General features: G+C 49.4%; 2 protein-coding genes across 2 annotated transcripts in view; one reads left to right on the plus strand and one right to left on the minus strand.

Moving 5' to 3' along the window:
- DELE1 (DAP3 binding cell death enhancer 1) overlaps nt 1-1,290 on the plus strand; it is a 43,326-nt gene extending 42,036 nt beyond the window's left edge. Inside the window, exon 13 of the mRNA XM_075900012.1 lies at nt 902-1,290. Coding sequence (XP_075756127.1) covers nt 902 — 1 coding nt within the window. The 3' untranslated portion in view covers nt 903-1,290. The remainder of the gene's footprint in view (nt 1-901) is intronic.
- A 905-nt stretch (nt 1,291-2,195) lies between these two features.
- PCDH12 (protocadherin 12) lies at nt 2,196-26,202 on the minus strand. The gene is made up of 4 exons (XM_025184092.2): nt 23,036-26,202; nt 22,568-22,662; nt 17,727-17,878; nt 2,196-5,673 (listed from the first exon to the last, which is right to left on the minus strand). Exons 1-4 carry the CDS (start codon nt 25,856-25,858, stop codon nt 5,294-5,296), a joined length of 3,450 nt encoding a protein of 1,149 aa, XP_025039877.2. The 5' UTR covers nt 25,859-26,202; the 3' UTR covers nt 2,196-5,293.
- Between the last annotated feature and the right edge of the window lie 147 nt (nt 26,203-26,349).

The raw sequence follows: 26,349 nt of genomic DNA on the forward strand, positions 1-26,349 counted from the left end.
CTCTGATACTAGTCAGATCAGAGATAGTTTTAGTGGCACTGATCTGCAATGAGGCCACTTCTACCCAGGCTCACCCACTCTCCCCACACCCTTATGGCATATGGTTCACCCCACATCATAAATACATGTCCTTGAGACTTAGCTTCTTCTCCTCCCCCATGTTCTAGCTGTTGCAAATGTCCATGCACACCTCTAAACTTCACCATCCTCACTAGGGGGTGTTAAATTTAGTTTAATCACCGAATCGATTAGTCAATGGATTTTCCATTGATTAGTCAATAAGCGGGGGAACCACAGCAGCCAGCACGCTCTTAATATATTTAAAAGGCTAGACTGCAGCAGGGGGACCCTGCACGAGCTGGGAATCAGCTGTCCCGGCTTGCACTGGGCGTGTATCATCCGTTTCCGCCCCCTCCCCCGCCTCTGCACTTCTGATTTTTAAATTGAAAAGCAGAGGCACAGCCTCTGGGACTGGCCATGAGCTGGGAATCAACTGATTCCTGGTTCGCACCCAGTCCCCAGTCTTCTGATAGAGGCAGCAAGATGGGAGGAAAGCGACTAGTCAACTATCCAATAAGCTTTTGCTTATCGGCTAGTCGACTCATCACTTACATCCCTAATCCACACATGGCTCATGCTCCTTTATAACTCTCACACTTCCTATGGGTCACCTGTTCCTTCATACCCTCTGACTCCCGCTATCCTCATGGATCTACTCCATCCATGTATGCATCCTTATGACTCCCCTTCCTCTAGATACACACTTCCCTTAGTGCTGAGTTGAAGATGGTCACTGGGCTGAGGCTTGTGCTTCTAGGCTGCTCTGCTCTGCTCCCTTCCTCCTTGCTGCTCAGTTGATCTCTAGGCTGGGCTTCTAACTCCTCCTGCCCTTTTGTTACAGGCTAGACCCTGGTCACTGTAGCCTGGATCCTGCTCCTATGAGGAATCTGGGGAACATCGGGCAGCTGTGGGCACTTCCCACGCAAGCATGGACACAGAAACCACAGTCTCGGTGCAACACCATGGGGAATATGAGAGAAAGAAATGCTGAATTCAGCGGTACCTTGGCAAAATGTAGTATTTCACAGTGGTGGAGTCACAGAGCCCATGAACTCTTGAGAGGAACAGGGCAGGTCTCACCTCTCCAGAAGAGTCTGAAACAACAGCTTGAAGACTGAGGCAGGCATTACTATATCATTTTCCCTTGCTCACATTTATGAGCTTTTCATCACAATCATAAAGGCTAAAATCATTTTTATTTCAAATAAAACTGAAGATTTTAGAGCCTGATTCTGTGGCAGTGTAGTGAATTCTGCAGCTGACACCTGGGGCTTTGTGAGCACAGGCTACTGAAATTGGGTCTCAGCATGAAGTTTGTGTATGACCGAAAGTGAGTTATGTTCGCTGTTTCTCTAGTACAGGGGTGGGCAAAAGGGCTTCCAGGCAGGGCCGGCTCTAGGTTTTTTTGCCGCCCTAAGCAAAAAAAATGTTGGCTGCCCCCCCCCCGTTTTTTTTCACAGAGGCATGAGTGGAGTGGGACTGGGGGCGGGAGGAAGCAGCACTCCACACTCACTCTTGTTCTCAGGTCCCAGTATGCAGAAGGAACTGGCTGAGAGGCTGCCTTTGTTTCCCAGTGCTGCCCCCCCGCCCCGGCGTGTGTTCACCCCCAGGGAGGCGCGCTCCCCACCTGGCCCTAGTGGTGGGGTGCAGGTAGGTGGAGGGAGCCATGGCAGGGAGCTGAGGCACTGGTGGAGCCTGGCCCGGGGCGCTGTTCCACCGCGCATTCTAGCCCACAGGAGGAGCAGGCGGAGAGCCTCACGGAGGCCGCCCTGAGCTGAGAGCCCCGCGCCCGGCTGCTCAGAGCCTGCGCCTGGCCCCGGGGTGCTGGGAGCTCTGCACCGGCAGCCCCGAGGTGTGGCCTGGCTGGGAGGTTCGTGGCTGCAGGTGCTGGCAGCTGCTCCCGGGGGCCACCTCAGGCTCAGCCAGCCATGCGTGCCCCAGGAATCTGCCCCCCCCCCCCCCCCCAGAGAGCAGGGCCGGGGGGAAGGGTGGCGCTCGGGGTGCCCTGGGGCACGGCAGCTGGCCCGGCCCCACAGAGCTTCCCGCCCTCCCAGGAGGAGCCGCTACTTGCCCAGCACCTGAGACCCCGGCCTCAGCACAGTCCGCTCCCCCGCCCGCCCACCCGAAGAGCCTCCCCTCCCCTCCCCGGCAGAGGGAGAAGGAATGGGCAGAAGGCACGGAGAGGGAGCCAGGCTCCAGTGGAGGGGGGCTTCCTCCGGGCCTCGGCACAGCCTGGTGCCGGGGTCTCTGCAGCCGGAGGAGGGACTCGCTTGTCCCTGGTGCTCGAGGGATGGGGCCTCACCGCAGCTGAGCCCGAGTGCCTGCCGAGCCCCTGAACGCTACTCTATGGAGCCAGCTGCTGGGAGCAGCCACCACGGCCGCAGCCTGCCCCGCCGGGCTCAGCATTACCAGCAGCAGCCGTGGCCATCCTGCCCCGCTTTCCAGGAAGCACCCCAGCAGGGGCCGCCCGCGCAGAGCTCCTAGCGCCCCGGGGCCAGGCGCAGGGCTCCCAGCTCAGGGCGGCCTCCACAGGGCTCCCTGCCTGCTCCTCCTCAGGCCGGAATGCCGCCCCTCGCAATGTGCCGCCCAAACACGCGCTGCTTTTGCTGGTGCCTAGAGCCGGCCCTGTCTCCAGGGGCTGGATCTGGTCCACCAAGCAGATTGATCCAGCCCGTGAAGGCCCTGGCTCTCCCCCACCCCCAGACCAGTCAGGGCCCGGGGGTGGGGGGAAGTGCATAACGTTTCCTCTGTCCTGCCCCCACCCTGCAAGGCATGCAAGATGCTTAGAAGCACCATGTGCTCCTGGCAGGGTGGGAGGAGACTTTGCACACTCCCCCCGCCCCAAGCCCTGATTGGCCTGGGGGTAGGGGGAGTGCACCAAGTCTCCTCCTGCTCCGCGAGGGGCATAGCACTTCTAAGCACAACACGCTCCTTGCAGAATAGGGGCAGGGCAGAAAAAGAGTTCACGCGCTCCCACCTTCCTCCCCTCTCCCCCCCAGCCGATCAGGGCTTGGGGGCATGGAGGAGCAGGCGAAGTCTCCTTCCGCCCTGCTGCTAAGCTGGTGGTTGACTCTAAACGCCGTGCTCCCTTGCAGGGCAGGGGCAGGAAGCGAGAGAGTTTGTATGCTCCTCCTCCCCCAGGCCCTGTTTAATCTGGGGCAAAAGAGGGAGCGCACAAAGTCTTCTTCCACTGCCAGGGGCATGGGCACCTAGGGGGAACGTTGGGGCAGAGGGCAAAGACTTCACACCCTCCCCCACTGCCAGAGCAGTCAGGGTGGTGGATGGGGAGGCAGGGAAGTATCCTGCCCCACCCCTTCTGCCTGAGGTCCCGCCCCTTCTGGTGCAGCCTGAGGCCACTTCAAACATTTCTGAAGTGGCACCCATTAAAAAATTATTGTCCACCCCTGCTCTAGCACAATGCATTCTGTTTTACCCAGCTTTGGAGGAAAGCGCCTAGCTAACTTCCGACTGCTGCAAATATCACTGCCTTTCGGACACACGGGTGGCTCCAATAACTGTGCACTTGCCCTGGGTTTTTTTGCACAGTTTCTGTGTCCTGCTCCCACAAGTGAAGGTCCAGGCCCAGCTGGGATGCAGGGCAGATTGTAAATGCTCTCCTAAGTTATCTTCTCATTTCAGGCAGGGAGGAACTTGAAAGAGGAATTCTGGACCTGAAGCAAATGGATGGGAGGTGGAGGCAGGCCATGAGCAAATGGCAGGAGACCATGGGCAGACAGGGGGGTGAAGAGATGGGGCTGGGTCGCAGGCAGAAAGGATGGGGAAGGTGGAGGCTGTAGCTGGACCCTATATGGAAAGGAAGGATGGGGACAGGTCCCAAACGTTTCGACAATCTGGCCTGCACACAACTGCTGGCATATGAGTCCTTGCAGTCCTGGGGTGATGTCCATATCCTTCCCTGAATCCAGCCTCTGCTCTGATCCCTCCTGACCCTGCTCAACCCTCTCCTCTTCCCCATTACACGCCTTTCCTCAAGGGCCACAGCCTCAGGGATTATCGGGGGCGCAGCAGGGGTCGGGTGCCCCTGCACTGACTGTAGCAGTGGTAACTGCAGGGAAGTGGAGCAACACAGAAGCCTCTGCTCTGCTCTGCTGCTATCTCCAGGCCAGCACAGTTGCTGTGCTTCACTGCAGCAGTGACTGGCTTGGCAAATGGTGGCAAAGCAGAGCAAGCTGCTATGTAACTCCACTTTCCCATGGCTCCTGCTGCCACGATTAATGCAGGGAGCGCCCCAGCCCATCCAGGGCCTCACAGACTAAGTATGGGAGTATGGGGGACCATTCCATCCATAAGACGGTTGGGGTGACCGCTGCAGGGCCCCCCAAAGCATGGAGCCTGGAGCAGCTCCACCGAACCATTCTTTGGATGGGACAGTTCTGCACACAGCTCTGGGGCACAGCGACGTGCCAGTAGTGGCGCAGAGCTAGCAGACAGAAGCCCTCTAGTCCTGCTGTGCTACCAGTGGTGGCACCAGGGCGGCCCCTGGAAGAGGGGATTTAAGTTGCCCGGGGGCAGCAGGTGAGGCTGAAGGATGCAGGGGGGTGGAGAGGAGCACACAGGCAAGCAGGGCAGGGAAATGTGGAGGGAGACATGAGCCTGGCCAGAGATGGGTGTCCACTGACCCACTAGGAGGATTTGAGGACTGGTACTGGCCCTAAGGTAAATTAAGATTGAGTCCCAGGGACTGAGGGCTTGGCTGTGGGTGGAGAAGGAGAAATGGGCTGTTGGCAAAGGGGTGAAGCCAGATGCCAGTGGTACCTGGGTGTGACTGGGGAGGTAGGGCAGGGAGATGAGCTGTGGACAGCAAGGCAGGGGTAGGCCATGGATGGGAAAGGCACTAGATCCTGGGCTATGGATGGGGAGGTATGTGCAGAAAGACTGGGCTGTGATGATGAAGGGCTGGCTGGTGCCAGATTGTGGGTGGGGAGGAGAGTCCGGGTGTTAGGCTATTCTTGGCAGAGAGATGGGGCTAGTGCCAGACTAAAGGTAGAGAAGTAGAGCTGGGATATAAGTGGAGGGAGAATGGGAATTCTTTTGCCAGGGGCCAAGATACAGGAGGGGAGGTGGGGTCAGGTAAGGGGAGCATAAGGGCAATGCACCTAAGACAATCTGTATTCAGATGTGATTCTTGCTGGAACTATTGAACACAAGCACCACCATCAGGTGCTCTTTCCATGCAAACACAGTGGTTTTGCTCACACGTCTACTGAAGCCATCAGCCTTCCCATATGACTGACACAGGAGGAGCATCACCATCCAGCTCAAAAGTCTTGCTGCGTGCACAGAGCTGCTGCAGGAGCCCAGAGGCTGATGTTGCATGGGCCTGTGCTTTCTGGGATAAGATCATTTCAAATAGGGTGCTCATTTCTGAGAGGAACGTGCTGGCCAGCCTCGTCCTGGCTGTGTTTGTGTCAGATCCACTAACTTTACCAAATGTCTCAAAGGTCCTTGGCTTATCCAACCCTGCATTTTCTTGGTCCTGAGAAGACTGCAGAGAATCAGGGGAGAAAACATTGTCCTTGTAACTGCTGGTGAGGGACAGGGAAAGCCGAGCCATCCACGAAGGGTCTGCCGTCAGCCTCTCTAGGGCCAGCCCTGCATGGAACAACACATGAAAAAGAAATATGGACCATGAGAGCTGGGGCTGAGTCGTCCACTGGAGAAGAGAGACTCAGGAAAGTGTCCTGGATCAGCTGGGAGAAGTTTGGCAGTGGGGGAACATGGAGTGAGGCTTGTGGCAGCATTCTTGATTACAAGGATTTCAAAATTTGTGAGTGAACCATTCCCAAAATCATGAAAGTGGTTTAAAAATAAAGGGTCACATTTCATCACTGTAATAATTCTGTGCCCCTACACTTCCTTTTTACAGTCAGCAGCCCCTAGAAAAGTTTTTTTCTAAAAGCTTGGCTCCATGTTTCCTCCACTTATCTAGCTGCCTTTCAAAAAGAAACAGCCATATCTCTGTGTTTGACTATGTTCTCCTGCAATCCGCTCTGTGATGTCCCCCCCAAGCCAGTGGCTGCCAGCACAGTTGTTACAGATGGAGCAAGGAGGGCTAGGGTTCAAACCCTGCTGAAGGCACAGGACAGGGTTGTTAAAGTAGCACCTAAAACAGTCTGATTGTTTGAAGGTGTTTGTTTTTTTTAACTAAAACCCAGCAAATAGCATATGAAACCTGTTAAGAGAATTATATTAGAGTTGCAAAATCAAGTATTTGTATGTTAGAAAATGCCAGAATTGTGACTGTCCCTTTACTTTTGAAAGAGGGTAAATAGGAGTACCCAATCCCAAGTATTTCCTGCAGATCATTCATTGTTTGTTATAGCCGGTCTGCTTTCTCAACGTCTGACCTTTTCATTCTTCCCTATAGGGAATCTCTCCAAGCATTGCTAGTGCCCTCTTACCCCTACCAATTCTGCAAGACCCTTTTTGCAATTGGATTTCTAGTGAAATAGTATCCAGAGTAGACTAGCCCCTGGATTTAGAACATGCTAGAATGACAGTATTCATCTTTTGATGTTCCAGTGCCCAAAGACAGCAGATAAAGTGCTTCCTTCCTGGGACAGAACTAGGGTAATTTGGGCACCGCCAGTCGGATTCTCCTGTTACCTTGATTTTACTCCAGTGTCACTCCAGCCTCCAGCGGGGTTGCTCCTGATTTACACCACTAGGGTGAGTGAGAAGAATCATTCCCAATTATTGAGTGGGGTTATTCCTGAGGAGGGAATCAACCCCAGGCTTTGTCTACACTGCAGTTATTTTTCAGAAAAAGGTACGTGAATTGCAATTCGCTATTTGCAAACCTTTGCCCAATTCTTTTATCAAACGAGGCTTTTCCGACATTTGGCCCATCTACACGGGACCAAATGTGGGAAAAATCTTTCAGAAGAGCCCTTTTTCCTCATAAAACGGATCCAAAAAAGCGGATATGTTACCATGACGCAGCAGATCCCAGTGTACACATAGCCCCAGTGAGCATGAATTTCCATACTTTCCAGTGTTTCATTTCACCATTATCTCTGAACTCACTCACTTTTAATGGCTGCTTTTGTAGCTACAAGGCTCTTGTGAGGGGTTGTGATGTTATGTCTGCCCTCTGGGGTAGCTCAGATGTAGGCCTTTACTTGCTTGCTGGTTTGTTTTCTGCTTGTTTTCAGTTTGCAGAGGCTGATAGGGGGCAGTCTGCCGAGAGAAAGGCAGAGCCTTTGATCACAGCTGAGCCCTGATTAGGGAGTGGGGTTTTCCTAATTAGGGGGCCTATAAGGGCAGCCAAGCAGCGAGCCAGTAGCACTGGCATAGAGCTCAGCAAGCAGCTGAAAACAGGGTGGTATGAGTGTTAGGTGTTTGGGTTTCATTTTGGTGGGTGGGTCTGTGTAGTCTTCCTTGACAAGATTATAAGAGGGAAGGCTATGATAGCTTCAGGGGTGGTGATAGTAGTGAGCCACAGAATGAAAAAGACAATGAAGATGACTGGAGTTGTAGGTTGTCCCAATACAAGTACCTGAAAGGTGCTTCATTTGTTTGAAATGTTTGCTGAGACAGCTATTGGAGAGAAGAGCTAAGGCTCTGAGATGCAGGTAGAAACTACAGTTGTTTCAAAAGAGATTTGAGCAGATAATGGAGAGGGGACTGAATGGAAAATCTAAAACTTACAGATGCAAGCTGGACTGAGGACCTTTGATGGAAGACTGCTAAATGAGGAAAGTAGCCAGCGGAACCATGTGATTGGAAAAACTAGGCAGAGGATAAGACCGGCTAGTAAGGGAGAAATAGAGCTGAAGAACACATTTTCTGAGTTGCAAAATGAAAAAGGAGTACAACCAGCGGTAAAAGACAGAGAGGGCAAGGTAAAAGAGAAAACTAACTAGTCCTATAAGAAAAAAGCTGCAGTTTGAAGTCACAGGAGGATAGAGGATGATTGACAAAAGATTGCAATTAAAAGCAAATGATGAGAGGACTTGTAGCCAGAAAGAACTGGAGGAGGAAGGCAAACAAATTGCACTAACCCTAGGAAGAGACAGGTCTATGTGACTGGGGTGTCCCTACTAAGAAAGAGTTGTCTGTCACCATAGCTAATCCAGAGAACAGATGGGAGTATTGTCTGCTGGGAGCTGAGATGTGGGGATATAGACCTGAGGCTAAAGAAGCTCCTAATGAGAGCAAGAAGGAATCTACTGATGGTCCTTTTTACACACTATTGTAAAAATCCTTGTACAAAGTAGGCTATGTACAGAATCATTTGAGAACTCATAATTTGCTGCTGTGTTTTCCTTGAAAAATGTGTGGCAACACACTGCCGCTACGTCTAGACTGGCATGATTTTCCGGAAATGGTTTTAATGGAAAAGTTTTCCGTTAAAAGCATTTTCGGAAAAGAGCGTCTAGATTGGCATGGATGCTTTTCCACAAAAGCACTTTTTGCGGAAAAGCGTCCGTGCCAATCTAGACGCTCTTTTCCGCAAAAAAGCCCCGATCGCCATTTTCGCAATCGGGGCTTTTTTGCGGAAAACAAATCTCAGCTGTCTACACTGGCCCTTTTGCGTAAAAGTTTTGCGCAAAAGGGACTTTTGCCCGAACGGAAGCAGCATAGTCTTTCCGCAAAAAGCACTGATTTCTTACAGTAGGAAGTCAGTGCTTTTCTAGAAATTCAAGTGGCCAGTGTAGACAGCTGGCAAATTTTTCCGGAAAAGCGGCTGATATTCCGGAAAAACTGGCCAGTCTAGACACAGCCTGCATGAAGTTATAAGATTTCCCTGTATTACGTTATTAACACGTGTTCCAAATCCCATCACCCTGACCAAACAGAAGTGAAGTTTGTCCTAAACTAGGGGTGTGGAACCTCAGGCCCAGGAGCTAGATGCAGCCCCTGGTTTGCCTGGATCCAGCCCCTGAGTCTCAGGGATCCCCCTCCCCAGCACTGGGGAGTCTGCACTGATGCTCATGCCCCTCTGCTGCCTCCCTCTACCCCCTCCCTTGGGGCTAGAGCACACAAAATCTACTAGCCTGGGCTCCCCTAAGCTCTGGTGTGTGAGGGGTATGTGGGGAGTGCCTTTCTCCTCAGTCAGGGGCCATGTCAGTGAAGGTTGGTTGGTTGGTTGTTTGGGGGGGGGGTGTTTTTGTTTTGTTTTGCTTTTTTTTTTTTTTTTTTGCCATGACTGCTTTTTCTGTGGGCCAGTGGCCCCCTCATCCAAAAAAGGTTCCTACCCAGTCCTAAACAAAGGAAGGAATATGTACTTGCCTTAATGTCCATGTAAGCAGTAAACAAAGTCATCAAATGGGAAGGGGGGAACAAATGAAGTTCAAAACAAGTGGAAAAAAACCCACAGGGAATATCCTGCCACACAGACTTTCTCCTTGGTCTTAGCTGGAAATATTTTTCAAAAAGGAATAAACAGGAGGGACAAAGCCCAAGACACCCCTCTCTGCCCATCTCTAAACCTCCCTCTAATCCCTCTCCCCTTGTCTCTGCCCCATAGATACAGGAGTCTGTAGGTGCTCTGAGGTTGGAGAACCCTTGGGGAAAATTAGCGGGTACTTAGCACCTGCTCTCAGCCATGCTTCCCCTTTGCCCTCCTCCTCCAGTGGGAATGATGTGGGAACAGGTCTGTGGCTTGTCCTATACAGGCAGACCAGACTAGATGGTCCATTCCTGGCCTTAAAAGCTATGAATTCTTGTGGGGCCCTGGTTGGTGAATACAGTGTCTGGAGACCCATATTTCAAAGAGGGTTCCATTTGTTTATCATTAACTTGCTTCTTGAATGAAAGAGGACATTGACCTCCCAAAAATATCATTGTAAGGTCACTGTAATCAACTACAGCTTTTCCTTGAAGGTAAATAAGTCCTCTCCCACCTATCCCTATGATTGGATGTGGCAAAAGCCTCTTTCTGCTGACAGTTGTCACATGACTGGTGGGTATCCCACCCTTCTGTCAAGGAGCAGAATTGTGTATTTATTCTCAGCCAGCAAATAAGAAAGAGTTGTCTGTCACCATAGCTAATCCAGAGAACAGATGGGAGTATTGTCTGCTGGGAGCTGAGATGTGGGGATATAGACCTGAGGCTAAAGAGGCTCCTAAGGAGAGCAAGAAGGAATCTACTGATGGTCCTTTTTATACACTATTGTACAACTGAGACAGTTGTTGATGTCTGCTTGATAGAAAAATGGTCAATGGTGGAGAATCCACCACAGTGGTTGATAAATTGTTCCAATGGTTATTTATTTTCACTGTTAAAAATGTAACCTCATTTCCAGTTTGAATTTGTCTAGCTTCAACTTCTGGCTTTTGGATTGTGAGAAACATTCCACTGGAAGATGGGGGAGCTACTTATTCAATATTTGTTTGCCATGAATGTACACATAGCCTGAAATCAAGTCACTCCTTCACCTTCTCTTTGCAAATAGGAGTTTGACCACCACATCCACAGAGTGAGCATCAGGTGGAACTAACTATGCAGGTATGAGATACAGGTGGAACTAGATATGCAGTTATGAGACACAGGGCTGGTCAGGTGGAACTAGCTATGCAGTTATGAGACATGGGGCATGTTTACACTTAAAATGCTTCAGTGGAACAGCAACTCATCTTCAGATGCAACATTTTAGTGCTTCAATGCAGGCACTCACTATAGTCACAGGAAGAGTTCTCCCCTTTCAAAAGTTCACCTTCCCGAGATGCAGTAATTATGCCAATTCTTCATAAAGTGGCACACACCCTCTCTCCCACTAGATTTTGAATGGGACCGATCTTCTAGGTCTCTGAGCATGCCTGCATAGTTTGACCCCAGGTGACATAGATACTGCTGCCTTTGTCTTCCCCTAGATCAAGAGACAGATGTCTGAATCCTGGAGTGATGCAGCTGGACACATCCATACATGCCAAAACTTAGGCCTCTAGGGTTCCTTTCCCTTGAAAATGTAGACACCTTCTGGGTTTGGTGACAGCTAAGTGGGGGTTTTGTGGTTCATAGTGGAGGCTAACTTGGAGACTTAGCTATCTAAATACATTATGGATTGGACCCTAATTCCCTTTGGGGGGCACGATGTAAGCCCTGCATCTCTCCTCAACGTTTCCCACTGACTAGGGCTATGTCTAGACTTCAAGCTTCTTTCGGAAGAAGCTTTTCCGGAAGAGATCTTCTGGAAAATCTTATTTCGAAAGAGAGCATCCACACAACGAAAGTGCAAGGAAAAGGCTATGTGCTTTTTTGATGGATAGCATCCAGGTTGATTGGATGCTATCTCACATTTAAGTTGTGATTAGTATGGACGGAGTGGCCACCAAGGCACTTGTGTTATTTCCTGGAGACCTCTTCTTTTGAAAGAACTCTTTCTTCTGTGTCCACACATGCCTTTTTCTGAAAAAGCTTTTTCGGAAAAAGGCTTCTTCCTCATAGAAAGAGGTTTACCGCTGTCGGAAAAACCTCTCCATTCTTTCAACTTTCTGTCAAAAAAACGCAATAGCAGTGTGGATGTAAGTATAATTTTTCCAGGAAAATGCTGCAATGTAGACATATACCCTAGCTTAGCTGACTCCCCGCTCAGTGTGCTAGCTTCTGTGAATCCTATTGTTATGCACCCACTTCTGCACTCAGTATTTGGGGAGCCTGGGCACTCAATTCAAGATTCCACTGAATCACTGAAGTTGCTATCACAGCATCACCAAAGGTAGATCCCCTGCTTTGGGGATCTAGCCCAGGTGCTTGGCAGTTTCAGCCTAAAGCAGCAGCTGATTGGTTGTGGTGTTAGCGGTCTACACTGGGTACTCAGTAGAGTAACATCTCTCAGGCTGAAAGAGACGTAGCTATATTGACTTACTTCCCAGTGTAGACAGCACTAGGGCAATGGAATAATTCTTCAGTCTACCTCCTTACTGCCGCTTGGGGAGGTGAAGTACCTGTATGGATGGAAGAACCCCCTTTCGGCACAGGCAGTGTCTATAATGAAGCACTACAGCAGTGCAATTGCAGTGCTGCAGTTGTGCTGCTATAGTACTTTAAGGCTGTGTCTACATTGGCAAGATTTTGCGCAAAAGCAGCTGCTTTTGCGCAAAATCTTGCCACCCATCTACACTGGCTGCAAGTATTTGCACAAGAACATTGAAGTTGTAATGTACAAAATCAGTGCTTCTTGCGCAAATACTCTGACGCTCCCGCTCAGGCATAAGCCCTCTTAGAATCATAGAATCATAGAACTGGAAGAGACCTCAGAAGGTCATCAAGTCCAGCCCCCTGCTCTAGGCAGGACCAATTCCAACTACATCAACCCGGCCAGGGCTTTGTCAAGCCGAGACTTAAACACCTCTAGGGATGGAGACTCCACTACTTCCCTAGGTAACCCATTCCAGTGCTTCACCACCCTCCTAGTGAAATAGTTTTTCCTAATATCCAACCTGGACCTCTCCCACCACAACTTGAGACCATTGCTCCTTGTTCTGCCATCTGTCACTACTGAGAACAGCCTCTCTCCATCCTCTTTGGAACCTCCCTTCAGGAAGTTGAAGGCTGCTATCAAATCCCCCCTCACTTTTCGCTTCTGCAGACTAAACAGACCCAAGTCTCATAGACTCATAGACTCATAGACTTTAAGGTCAGAAGGGACCGTTATGATCATCTAGTCCGACCCCCTGCACAGTACAGGCCACAGAATCTCACTCACCCCACCCAGAATAATCCTCTCACCTATATCTCAGATATTGAAGCCTTCAAATACTTTGAAGACCCCAAGATGCAGAGAATCCTCTGCCTTTTTGCTTCTGACTTCCAGCATGTCTTCAGTTTGCAGACAATAAGTAAAATTTGGGAGGAATTGTCCCAGGATTAGGGATGTGGCTTTGCTATCCCTAGTAAAAATAATTGAGATTTGACTGAAACTTGACCACTGGGGAGAAAAAAAATCCCATTATGTTTTCCTTAGATTTTTGGAGGGTTGCAGCTTAAAGCACCCCACAATTTCCTGAAACAGGTAATCACAGAATTAAACAACCAGATGCAATATAGACAAAATAAACTTATGCCAACCATGTTCAATAGACCTTGGGTTTAGGGGGAAGGGCACAGGGCTGGGAGCTGAAAAACTGTAACTTAAAATGTAACTTCTGTGCTGGCTAATGTTAATATTTCATTATCTTTCACAGCCTGTATAATAAAGACAGGCCTCATGTAGCACAGAGAGGTTGCACAACTTGGAACAGAACCCAATCTATAAAAGGGAAGCTGCTTATCCCAGTGATATATAATCATAGAAGATTAGAAACAGGTTTCTAATACAAAGATTAAGCAACTTCAGTATAGAGTCCTATATATCACTCAGTCCCTCAGCCTCTCCTCATAAGTCATATGCTCCAGCCCCCTAATCATTTTGGTTGCCCTCCGCTGGACCCTCTCCAATACGTCCACATCCTTTTTGTAGTGGGGGGCCCAGAACTGGACACAATACTCCAGATGTGGCCTCACCAAAGCTGAATAAAGGGGAATGATGACATCTCTGGATCTGCTGGCAATGCTCCTCTTAATGCAACCTAATATGCCACTGGCCTTCTTGGCTACAAGGGCACACTGTTGACTCATATCTAGCTTCTCATCCACTGTAACCCCCAGGTTACAATTGCACTGCTGTAGTGCTTCGTTATAGACACTGCCTGTGCCGAAAGGGGGTTCTTCCATCCATACAGGTACTTCACCTCCCCAAGCGGCAGTAAGGAGGTAGACTGAAGAATTATTCCATTGCCCTAGTGCTGTCTACACTGGGAAGTATTCTTGCGCAAGAGGCCAGTGGAGACAGGCAACGTTAATTTCTTGCGCAAGAAAGCCTGATGGCTAAAATGGCCATCGGAGCTTTCTTGCACAAGAGAGCGTCTACACTGGCACGGATGCTTTTGCACAAAAGCACATGCCAGTGTAGACGCTCTCTTGCGCAAATACTTTTAACAGAAAAACTCTTCCGTTAAAAGTATTTGCGCAAAATCTTGCCAGTGTAGACGTAGCCATAGTGCAGACATACCCTTACAGACAGAACAGGGCAATCCAGGCCAGCCTTAATTAGTTGTTAATTTAAGCTGAGCATGAGTGACACTTCCTTCCACCCTAGCACAGGATACAATTGTGCTTGCCTCTGGGCAGCATGACAGCTCAGACTCTACTAAGCTCTCCACTCCCCTGCCCCTTCTGGAAAGCTTGAGCAACTGCCAAACAATTGTTTCCACGGTAACAGCTGGATGCTACTAGCCAGGCCAACCACACAGGCTATGTCTAGACTGCAAGCCTCTTTCGAAAATGAGCGTCTGGACTGCACGCGGAACTTTCGAAAGAGCAAGCCCCTTTTTCGAAAGAAAGCACCCAGTGAGTCTGGATGCTCTCTTTCGAAGAAGCCCTATTTACATTGAAGAACGCCTTCTTTCGAAAGAAGCACTTTCCAAAGAAGGCGTTCTTCCTCATGAAATGAGGTTTACCGCCGTCGAAAGAAAAGCCGCGTTCTTTCGATTTAATTTCGAAAGAACGTGGCTGCAGTCTAGACGCAGGTGAAGTTTTTTCGGAAAAAGGCTACTTTTCCCGAAAAAACCCCTGAGTCTGGACACAGCCACAGTGGTGGGAGACTGCCATGTCTCAAATAGGTCCCCACCAGCATCTCTGGTCTTTGCTGTGAGGTCTGAGTCACTGTCTGTGTTATGGAAATTTGTTCCCATCTGCAGCAAGTATCAGGCATGCGAGGGATAGTTCATTATCGGCTGTGCCTTTTTCCAGCATTGGATTGGCTAAACCGGGTGTTTTCATTCAAAGGCTGCCTGTGCCACCTGAAAACAAGCCCCATAGCCTCCTGCTGAATGAACAGCATCTGTCAGTCTGTTTTACGGAGAAAGAGCTTAGCACATTGGAGGTTAATAATTACAGGCTGGCAAACAAAGCTGGGACAAACCGCAGCTGAAGAATTGGAGATTCCTTAGTTTATTTTCCCCTAAGGGCACTGTTCTATCCCTGATCCTCAGCAGAGACTGCACATAGCACACACAAAAGCCCAAGAAGCAATTCAAAGTGCAGGGAGAGCAGGAGACCCACAGTGCAGGGAAGGAGTCAGTGCTGCACACAGCTGAACAACAAATCACTCCTTCAGGAAACGTGATTACTAGTTGCTACTGCAAACCAGTTTCTCATGCTCTGGAGGTGCAGCAAGATTCCAGATAACCACAGCAGTACTAGTTCCATAAGAGGCCCCAGTATTCCCTGGGCCTAGTAAAGGACAAGCACAACCGAACAACACTTTTTGCTGCCTCTCTGACCTGAGGGCAATCGAACAGCAAAAAGAGCAGGGAGCTCGTGGGATGGCGTTGTATCCATACTGATCTTCCCAACCAGCCTCAGAGGCAAGAGTTTTACCAGCATAACTCCTTCTTGGACAACAACCAGGTCCTGTTCTTCCATGACTGGCATCAGAATCCAAGCTGGTGTATTTCAGAACATAACGTCCATACTGGATCCGTTTACAGAAACCATGTTGGCTTTTGTCCAACAAATTATGTTCTTCTACGTGCCTGACAATTTTATTCTTTACTATTGTTTCGACTAATTTACACCAGCGGAGTAGAGGTCCTGTCAGGAGCACACCGGGACAACCCTGAAAACCCTGGGGCTACGTCTACACTGCCATTTTTGCTGGCAGTGAGTATGCAAATGAGGCTTGATTAGCAAATGAGACATTGACCGTGCCTCCTTTGCATAATTTATGCACACCATTTTTGCAGAAAAAGAAGTAGTGTGGATGGGGGGGAGGGGTTGTGCAAAAACTCCATTTTCCACAAGATCCTTATGCCTCTGTGGGCCTTATGCCTCTGTGAGAGAGGCATAACAATCTTGCAAAAAACGGAGATTTTGTGCAAAAAACCCCCATCCACGCTACATTTTTCTGCAAAAACGGTGTGCATAAATTATGCAAATGAGATGTGGCAGTATGCTAATCCATGCCTCATTTGCATACTCACTGCTGGCAGAACCAGCCGTGTAGATGTAGCCTGACTGATGACAGTATGGTCCATCATGATGTGTCAGATAGCATCTCACCACAAGCCTGTGTGCTGTTCGTGTGTGATTTTATCAACCTACAGCAGTGGTCCCCAACCTTTTGGGGCAGCTGGGTGCCCGGGGGCGGGGCCACGCACGCGCCGCACACTTGGGGGTGGGGCCGCCCATGGGCCATGCGCGCGGAGCCGGCACTGTCCATGCGCCGCGCGCCCGGGGCAGGGCTGGCCCTGATCACTGGGCAGGTGCACATAAATGCCCCAGCGGGCGCCATGGCAGGGACCACTGACCTACAGCCTGTGTGAAGTGAAAGTATCAAGCTCTGAGGGAGGAAGGTGAGGCCAAGATGTGTAGGGTAGGGTTTGTGCCAACTCCTTTAGGTCCATACAGAGCCTGTCCATAAAGAGCTTGATCAGATGCTGTAAGCAGAGGAACAGGAAGAGTGTGCTGACAGACTCAGTTCTGCAAGGCTCTGCACTGCGCTGTAGCCTGCAGAGGCAGTCTGAGTCAGAGGGGGTGGGGAAGACAGAAAAGCAGGACAAGATCCATAGTGCAGAAGGAAAAGCATGTTTCATAGACACTGCTAAGTAGAGGCTGCAAGGGCAAGGAGCATTGCACACACACACACACACACGCACACACACACACACACACACACACACGAAAATTGGATGTCTGCTTGAGTCTATAAACAGCTTGGAAGCATAGTCTGGGGGAGGGGTTCTCTAGGAGGGGTTAAGGAAAATGTCCCATGATGATAATTTATATCATTAACTCTTTCTCGTGTGAGGAGAAAGAGGGAGAATCACAGCACTGCACAATTTACTGTTCAGCACTGTTCCCCCCCATTCAAGAAGTAGCCCAGCATAGCCAAACATATGGCCATGTTCAAGCCCCACCTACAGGAACCTGGGAGTGACAGTCCTAATCTGAACATCTGCACACTTCAATACAAGATTCATCCCCATTTGGTTATTATGTTTGTGAAAGATATTTTGTGGGAGGAGCTTGGAAGAGCACCACTAGGACCAGCAGGAAAAAATAATTTCCCTCCTATGAAAATAATGACATTTTAGGGAAGGAAACTGTCCCATTTTGGGACAAAAGGTCAAAATTTATCATTTTTTGTAGAAGGAAAAAGTGTGGAAAATTCTGTTTTAGGAAAACCAAAATGAAAATTTTCAGTTTGCTCCCTTGAGCAGTCAGAGCCAACTCACTGGGTTGCCAGAGACCTAGGTTTCCTGATCTCAGCAATGCCACATCAAAAAAGCCCAACCAGCCAATTAGAATATGTTCCCCTCTCAGGCAGTCCTACAGAGGTGCAGAGACGATCTTCTGTGAAGATGGAGCAGGCTCTCTCTGGAGCATGCATAGATAGAGCCCTGCATTGATACAAAATTTGTATCCACATCAGAATCAGATTTTGCAGAAATGAGCCACAGATATCCACATTTGGTATCAATGAAGATGGATACCTGTGGATATAAAGCGGGTATCGCGGCTTTTCAGAGCTCTATGCATAGGAAACTTGTAGCACTCAGGAGGTGCACTGCCCTCCTATGCCCACTCCCTGCCCCTCTTGTTGACCCTCCCTGCACCCTATAAGCATCTGTCACCCCTGCAAGCATAGTGACCTCACCTGCATGAGGCTCTAGAAGACTGTCGAGTTCTTCTCCCACCAGCTGGTGTATAGAAAGATTGAGTCCATTTTCTGAATCCTGGTCATCTGTCTCACTGTCTTCTTGGCAACTGTCCTTTATACTGAGGCAATCAGTATCTAGCCCCACGTTCCTATAAAGGAGACCAAAGGCCAGAGCATTGATGCTACCCTCTGCCAGGGACTCATCTTCATGTGTGTCCCTCCCCTCTCCCACACCTCACCTCTTCATGATTCATCTCTGCCCAGAAAAACAGGCCCAGTTGATACCACTTGGGAGTTGCATAACCAACGCAAAAGAGGAATTTTAGGCATTCCCTCATGACTTCGTGACACACAGCATTAAGTTTCTTCCAGTCTTCTGAAACTTCCCCAGCATTCCAAGAGAAGTTGAAAATCGACATTAATTGGCCGTCTCTTTTAAAACTCTTGGAGGTGTTTTGCTCAAACTGCAAGCAGAGACTGAGTTTGGAAAGTGTCTTCCTGAAAGGCGACCATTTCAGAGAGACCCAAGTGACTGAAAGTAGCTTCTTCAGTCCCTTCTGAGTCTCTTGAAAATGTTGGCTGGAGGGTGGGCTACTAGGAGGTCCTGGGCTCTGTCACACACTTCCTGAGTGGTGCAAGTCTCTTACTCTCTTATCAGAGATCTACAAAACGGAACACTACTCTAGTGTAGGGATGCAATAGTGTAGTCGATTAACCAATTAACCAAAAAGCAAAAGCTTATCAGTTAACAGACGACACGCATTCTCTTCCCCTTTCCCCCTCCACCAGTAAATTTTTTAGCAGGCTGGCCAGCAGCCCAGCTCAGTCCTGGCTCACGCTGGGTCCAGGACCTAACCCTGCTACAGCTCTGCATTTATTAGGAGCTAGGCAGGCAGGCAACCCGGCTCAGGTCCGGCTCGTGCTGGGTTCAGGAGCTCAGCCACCCTCCCCCCAACAGCCGCCCTCCCCACTCCTATATCAGAAGCAGCAGTGTAGAGTGGCAGGGGGCTCCTTAGGAGTGGGCACTGGCTGCCAGCCCTGCCCCACAGGGACTATAGAATAGTTGAGTAACTGATAAGAATTCATGAGGTTACTTGACTATTCAATTAACTAATATTTAACATCCCTACTCCAGTGGCAGTTACCATGCAGCTTCCCCAGCTCAGGTGCTGCATGCAGGAAGGCAAAACCTGGTATTTTTTACAGTGTCCCCTGACACTCATACCCTCATCTGTGTTCACCCTTGGTGTCCTTTCCCTTTTGGATCTTAGGGTATTTACCACCATTGGAGAGCCTTTTTCTGGTTAGGCACTTCTCGCTTTGAAAGCTGTGTGAGCTAAATCACAGAAAGCCCTCATTCCCAAATACATGACCACGTGGTGACTTAGCTCAGTAGAATTATCACAGCGTATCATGCCAGAAATTTCCCCATGTAGACAAGAGCTCTGTCACTCCTCATCCCGCTTTCCTGTCCTGCTGTCACTCCCCTGTTCTAGTGCGACTCAGTTATTCCTACTTCGTCTCCTCTAAATCCCTGGGGAGAAAGGAGCAAGGCCCAGAGCTTCACAGTCATTTAGGCTCCTAACACACTGAAATCTATGGGAGTTAGGTGCTAAACACTGCTGGGGATCTGGGAGTCTCTAAGACCCTATCTCAAAAAGGCTTTTCTGCAGGGTAGCCTGGTCTCCCCTTTGCCCTTTTATTTCTCCTTTTCCTGCTATCACATGAGAAGGGGAGGAAAGTTGGAGCCCCACTGACACAGGAGAGTGTGGGTGGTATAGGGTGCAGTTTGGTGGTGGACAGGGCACAGGTACTAGCAGTGAGAAAGCAGAGAAAAAACAGTGCCTACTCCTTCTTCTGCGTACTCCTCAGCCAGGCACCCTCCTTTCTCCTCCTTACCCACCACCCTTGTGCCTGGCTGTGGCAGAGGAGGATCTAGGGCATGCTTCAGGGAAGAGTAGAGCTAAGGTGAAACAACAATTAGCTCCTGGCTGCCCTTGACTGCTGCATGCTCTTGTATTTCCCTAGCCTCTTTCTACAGGCCCAGCTCCTTTGTGGGCCTTTGAAGCACCCCTGTCTCTGTTCCCTCTGTTCCTCCTGAGGCCCTGGCGGGGTTGTGTTGGTGGCACTCCCTGGAGCCATAGTATGTTGGCGAGTATGTAGTGAGAGGCTGACCAGTGCTACCAGTGAGCTGGGAAAAGAGCAGAACACAGGCCATCCCATGTCTCAGCGACCCACAGTCAAGTGCACAAACACCACAAACAGGCAGGACAGTCTGAAGGATGTCTCACTTGTTTTCTGGGTTTGTATGACCCTGCACTAAGACATGGCAGGTCCCTGCCTTGCAGGCAGCATAGGCAGGGCAAGTGCTCTCAGCATCATTTCAGCAAGGCACTGGCACACCCTGAGAGTGTACTTAGGTACAATAGTGATAGAAATGTAGCCATGTTAGTCTGGTGTAGCTGAAACAAAATACAGGACTATGTAGCACTTTAAAGACTAACAAGATGGTTTATTAGATGATGAGCTTTCGTGGGCCAGACCCACTTCCTGACACAGGAGAGTGTGGATCTGATCTGAGGAAGTGGGTCTGGCCCACGAAAGCTCATCATCTAATAAACCATCTTGTTAGTCTTTAAAGTGCTACATAGTCTTAGGTACAAGTGAGAATGCTAACCTCCTCACTTGGCTTTGCTGACACTATCAGAGCTTCTACCAACTCCTCCTCCTTCTACCAACTCCTCCAACTCCTGATTTTAAGAGGAATAAGGGACCTTTCGGAAAAGGCTTTATTTTTCGAAAGATCCCCGTCTAGACTGGCGCTTTTCTCCGGCAAAGCCCCGCGCCGGAAAAAAGCGGCAGCCATGTTCATGCAAATGCAGCGGGGAAAATTTAAATCCCCGCTGCATTTGCAATTCTGACTTGTCTCATCTGCATCCTTTTTCCGGAAAAGGGGTGCAGTGTAGACACAGCCATGTTGTAATACACTGTTGATCTCTGATAAAGATTAAACCAAGGGGGTTGGATTTCAGACTTCACGGGAGAGTGGGGTTTGATAAAGAAGGCGGTTAGGGGTTCCAGAGTGGGAAGAGCATGGGAGAGACAGATGATTACACTGGAGAAATGGGCAAGAAAAAGAACGTGGATGTGTTGGGTCAGAACCGGGTTTGCATTTAAGGTGAAGAACTTGCTAAGGAAAGGCAAGTGGAAGGCAGTGAGAATGGCCCTTTGCAGGCATGGGCCATGAGGCTTGCAGAAGTGGAGTCAGAAGGTCCAAAAGGCCTGGCAGAGAGTACAGGAGGCCCCCACATGACCCTATTGTAAATGAGCGTTCAAGTTACAATGCCCCTGACTTGTGACGCTTCTCCAGGAACCGATCGCGTCGCAAGTCGGGGTCCTCCTGTACTCCTTCCTGCCCAATCCCTTCAGAGATTTCACACTGTGTATGACAATGGTGGGACCAGCACCAGACTGTCTGCAGCTCTGAGAGCCTCATTGTAAAAACAATGTTGAAAAATTGCAAAAGTTGCAGAAAAGAGACACAGAAATTATTGGAGGGCTGGTGAAAATACCTGCCAGTGAAAGAATCCTAGGGTTGGAAGAGATCTCAAGAGGTCATTGAGTCCAGCCCCCTGCCCAAAGCAGGACCAACCCCAACTAAATCATTCCAGCCAGGGCTTTGTCAAGCCAGGACTTAAAAACCTCTAGTGATGGAGATTCCATCCCCTCCCTAGGGAACCCATCCCAGTGCTTCACCTCCCTTCCAGGGAAATAGTTTTTCCTAATATCCAACCTACACCACCCCCACTGCAACTTGAGCCCATTGCTCCTCGTTTTGCCATCCGCCGCCACTGAGAACAGCCTCTCTCCTTCCTCTCTGGAACCTCTCTTCAGGTAGTTAAAGGCTGCTATCAAATCCCCCCTGCGTAGTTGGCTTAGTTTGGTTTGAGAGGTGATATGGTTACACTCACAGTCCTTCCCCCATTCCTCTTCCCTCCCGCAAGTCCCCTCACAATCTCCCTCTCCCTCTCCTACATAACTCAAATATTTCTCAGGGGCTCTCTCCCTTCCCTCCAATCCTTCTTAGTCTCTCTCCTCTTTATTTCTTCCTTTGAGGCTTCCCTTTCTCCCTCTTGGGCCTAGGGCCATGGTGTCCAAAAAGCTAGCCACTAGCTACATGTGGCTGGCCGGGTGAGTGTGGCTAGTTCTCTATGGCAGTAGCCACCGTAGTAGCTACTGCTTCAGAACTGGTTGGATACCATGAATCTAGGGTTTCCTGCTCTGCTCCCACCCTTTACTTCCCTCTGCCAGCTAAGGCCCCTCTCCTGGGTGTGGCTGCCACTTTTTGCTTTGGGCCGTCTCCTCCCATTGCCCTACACATCCTCCTTCCATCTAGGTGCTCTCTTCTGTCTCCCCAGGCCAGTTCTCTCTCTCCCATCCGGCTGCTCTCTTAGTCCTAGCCATGCCAGTTACTGCTGACTGGCAGTAGCTTGTGTGGGGAGAAGGGAGAAGTCCAGCAGTGTTGGAGCCCAGGTGTCAGCTTCAGAGAGGATCACCTGAGAGCAGGGCCTGAGAGACCAATTACCATGCATAGGGCTGTGGCTTGGGACCCTGGGAAAGTCCGAGTGAGTCCAGCCCAGTCCTGTTGCCTCATCCCTCTCATCTTCAAATGCAGGTATATGCAAAGCAGGGAGACAGCACAAATCCTGAGGCTCCCATGAGCCCTCTTAGCATGGGGATCTTCCCTCTGGAGGCATTTGAAGCTGACTTCTCCTGACAGGGGCAGAGGAGAAGAAGGGAGAGGCAAAAGGCACTGGGACTTACACTGTGTGTCTTACCTGCTGCCATTCTTGGCTGTGTATTTGTTTCCCCTGTGGTTTGGTTTGGGCTGGAATTGGCCCTGGTGCAGCAGAGACAGCAGCTGAGAGATTTGCTGTAAGACAGGAAGAGTCTATTGATTGCACACAGTCACCACTCAGGATGCTTCCTGTCAGGATGTCCCCTTCTCACCGTGTCTGCTCTTTATAGCGTTTCCTTCCCTTGCAGATGGTTTGGCATTGTCACTTGGAGACTACAGCCAAAGAGTAAGCAAGCAGCTTCCTCCCCCCACCCCTGGCTCTGCTTTGAGCCCCAGAGCCTGCTGACTCTGCTAATCCCTCTCGCGCCTTTCACAGCGCAGACTGGATTTGACTCCCTTACACTTGTGGAAAACAAACCAGGCATAACTCCCTCTTTGTGTGACAGTCCCACCTCCCTTCCCCCAACTCCCTAACCTGTCCCTAACACAGCAAAGATACAGCCCCTACCTGAACAGGAGGTGACTCCATAGCAAGTTCTCCCGTGGGATCCTGCTCCGCAAGTGCCACCATGGACAGCCTCACGAGACTTTGCAGGAGGTGCTGGTGGGGATGGGCTTCTCTGGGTCCCACTTCTTGTGCTGCAATTCTCTGCCTCATCAGAGTTGTGTCTGAAAGCTGAGTAGTTGGCAGGGAGAGGTCAAAATTATGATCTCCCAGAGGCTTCAGCTGTGGGTTCTCTAAGCTTTTGGAGTGGGTCTTGAGGCTTGAGCTCTCTTTTGGTGCATTTCTTAGCCTGTGTGGGTGGAAGGGTCTGCACTGTATTGCAGGGAGATTGAAGGCATCTTTCTGTTCAGCTGGACCTTTCTGATTTCGTAGAGTCCTGTACAGTGTTGGGGTGAAGTGAAATGGAGTCTGCAGTGGACTGTCCTTCAGCAAAGCTTCTTCGTAGGAGCAAACTTGCTCAGCCTCACTCTGCCCAACTTGCCTGTTTCTGAGCATAGGGACTAAATATATGTCTGTTTTCTGAATGTGTTTCTGAGGCTTCTTGAGTTGCTGTTGTCTGTGAGCGTGTTCTGCTTCCCTGCAGTTGTAGGCCATGTTATCTTTCTTCTCTCTTTTGCATATAGACATGATTAAAGCCAAAATAAGAAGAAAAGTGCTTACTAGCACAGCTATGCAGATAACAGTCACCATGGATGGGCTCAGCCTCTGAGCCTCCTGGGCTGAGTTCGTCAGCTGGTCAAGATGATTTTGGAAACTTAACTGCACAAGGGCTTTAGCCTGCAGTGGTGAGTTCCCTTGATCCCTCACCAACATCTCCAGTTCCCATTCACTTCCAATGAGGCTGCTGGCATTGCTGCTGTTGAGAAACACGTGCCCTGAGAATGTATCAAGGACAAACAAGTTGGCATCATTCCCACTCAGAATGTCATAGTGGAGGGCCCCATTCAGACCAGAATCTGCATCACTGGCAGCTATGGTGAATAGCAGGGAAATGTTGGAAGTAGATGTTGGTGTCATAGTGCTTACTGCTGTACTTTGGGGGCCATGGTTCCCTAGGGATAGCCTCAGGCATCCAGTCTGTGGATTGACTAGAAAAATGATCTTTGCTTTGCCTCCCAGCAGCACTGGCTGCAAAATCACTGGGGAATTATCATTCCTATCAAGTACATTTACCCTAACAGAAACATTTGAGGCAAGTTTGGGGTGACCCCAATCTTCTGCTGTCACCAAGAATTCCAGACTTGCCATTTGTTCATAATCAAAAGCTCTGAGAGCAAAGATTTCACCAGTTTTGGAATCAACAGAGAACAAATCTGAAGCAAAGAAGTCTTGGATGCTATAAGTGATTTTTCCATTGAAGTCTAAATCAGCATCCTGAGCCTTGACAGTAACCAGGTAGGATGGAGGCACATTGTTCTCAGCAATGGTGACATCATACATCATTCTTTCAAACAATGGGGGGTTGTCATTAACATCACTGATGCATATAGTGAGGTGTTTCCACGTGGCCAAGGAGTAGTCCCCATTGTCCTGGACCATTAATGTCAAGTTATATTCTGCCCATCTCTCCCTGTCCAAGACAGCATTGGTCAACAGCATATAAGTATAGCTGTTGGTCCTTTTCAATTTGAAATGCTCAAATCCTTGTGTTAGGTAACAGTGCACCTGTCCATTGTTTCCTGAATCTGGATCACTTGCCGTCACTAGAGCAACAAAGCTGTCCTTCGGAAGAGCTTCAGATAGCTCTGGCACCTGGGCAGCCCAAGTGATGTGCACATCTGGGGCATTGTCATTGACATCCAGGATCTTAAAGAGGATCTTGCAGTGTGCTGGGATAGGGTTGGCTCCAAGATCCCTGGCTTGTACATCTACTTCATAAGTATGATTTTCTTCATAGTCCAGTGGGAGTCTCACAACTACACTGCCTGTCTTGGTATCAATGCTGAACATGTTCACCACCTCCAGTGGCGCATGTTTACTGAGTGAGTATTCTATCTCCCCATTGGGACCCTGATCAGGGTCCGTGGCTGTAAGGTTTATAAGAATTGTTCCAGGCAAAACATCTTCCCAGATTTCCACTGTCAAAGAACTCTCTGCAAACACAGGACTGTTATCATTGGAGTCTAAAACAATTACCCTAAGTAAGGTTGTGCCTGATTTTGGTGGTTCTCCATGATCGAAGGCAGTCAATACTAAATCAAAACAAGAGTGGAGCTCTCTGTCCACTTCTTTAATAACTACAAGTTCTGCATGTTTAGTTCCATCAGATCCAGAGATTACATCCAAAGCAAAGTGATTACTGGGTGATAATGAGTAAGAGCAGAGGGCATTGGAGCCAATGTCTGGGTCAAGGGCTCGGTCCAGTGGTATCCGTGTTCGTAAAGATGCACTCTCTGATATTTCCAGTTCCAGCTTAGGTTTTGGAAACAGGGGTGCATGATCATTGATGTCCAAGACCTCAATCACCACGTGGATTAAAGCCAGGTGCACAGCAGTCAGAACATCAAAAGAAACCAAGCATGGATCACTGTGCCTGCATAACTGCTCTCTGTCCAAGCGTCCTGCAGTACTAAGCAAACCATCTCCAGACCTAACACTGACAGGGAGTTTCTTGGGGAAATGCAGCTGCTGGAAGGTCTCTACCAGTTCACTTCTCTCTTCCCAGCCAAAATCCTCAGATAATTTCCCTATCACAGTTCCACTTGGCACTTCTTCTAACACTTTGTATTGCACTGCAAAGGGGGCCACCTCCTGGCAATCCACACAAAGGAAAAAGTCCAAGTACAATACCAAAAACTGAAGCAGAATGTGTGACAGAAAAAACATGCTTATGAGAGAGCCAACTACACTGCTGCTTAGCCCCAAAACAGCTGGCTTTGTCCTTCAAATGTTGCACACCCTTACCGTGCTTAAAGATTCTGCAAATCATTTGTTTTCATTTTCCAGCCAAATACAGTCCCATTTCCAGATTTCATAAGTGTATGTTACCAGCTGAATGAAGAACAGAAATCTCAGGCAAGTCCAGCTGCATTGAGATAAAATCCCCACTTTCTCCACCAGTGGCCAGAAGAACGGGTAGGAGATCCAGCTGTTGTCCCGGCTGAAAAACCTCAGTATGTGGGAGAAGAGAGAGGAGTCTTTGCGAGTACAAGCTGACTGGCAATGCAGACTCCAATGGGCAGCTTGCTAGCACTGGGAAGCAGAGCAGCTGCTGTTTCCTAGGGAAACCCCACCTACAGGAAAAGGGAGGAACAAGAATGCCGGTACAATGCCTTCCCAGGAGTGAAGTATCAGAGGGGTAGCTGTGTTAGTCTGAA

This window comes from Pelodiscus sinensis, chromosome 17 (genome assembly GCF_049634645.1).
Source record: "Pelodiscus sinensis isolate JC-2024 chromosome 17, ASM4963464v1, whole genome shotgun sequence".
NCBI classification, from domain to species: domain Eukaryota; kingdom Metazoa; phylum Chordata; order Testudines; family Trionychidae; genus Pelodiscus; species Pelodiscus sinensis.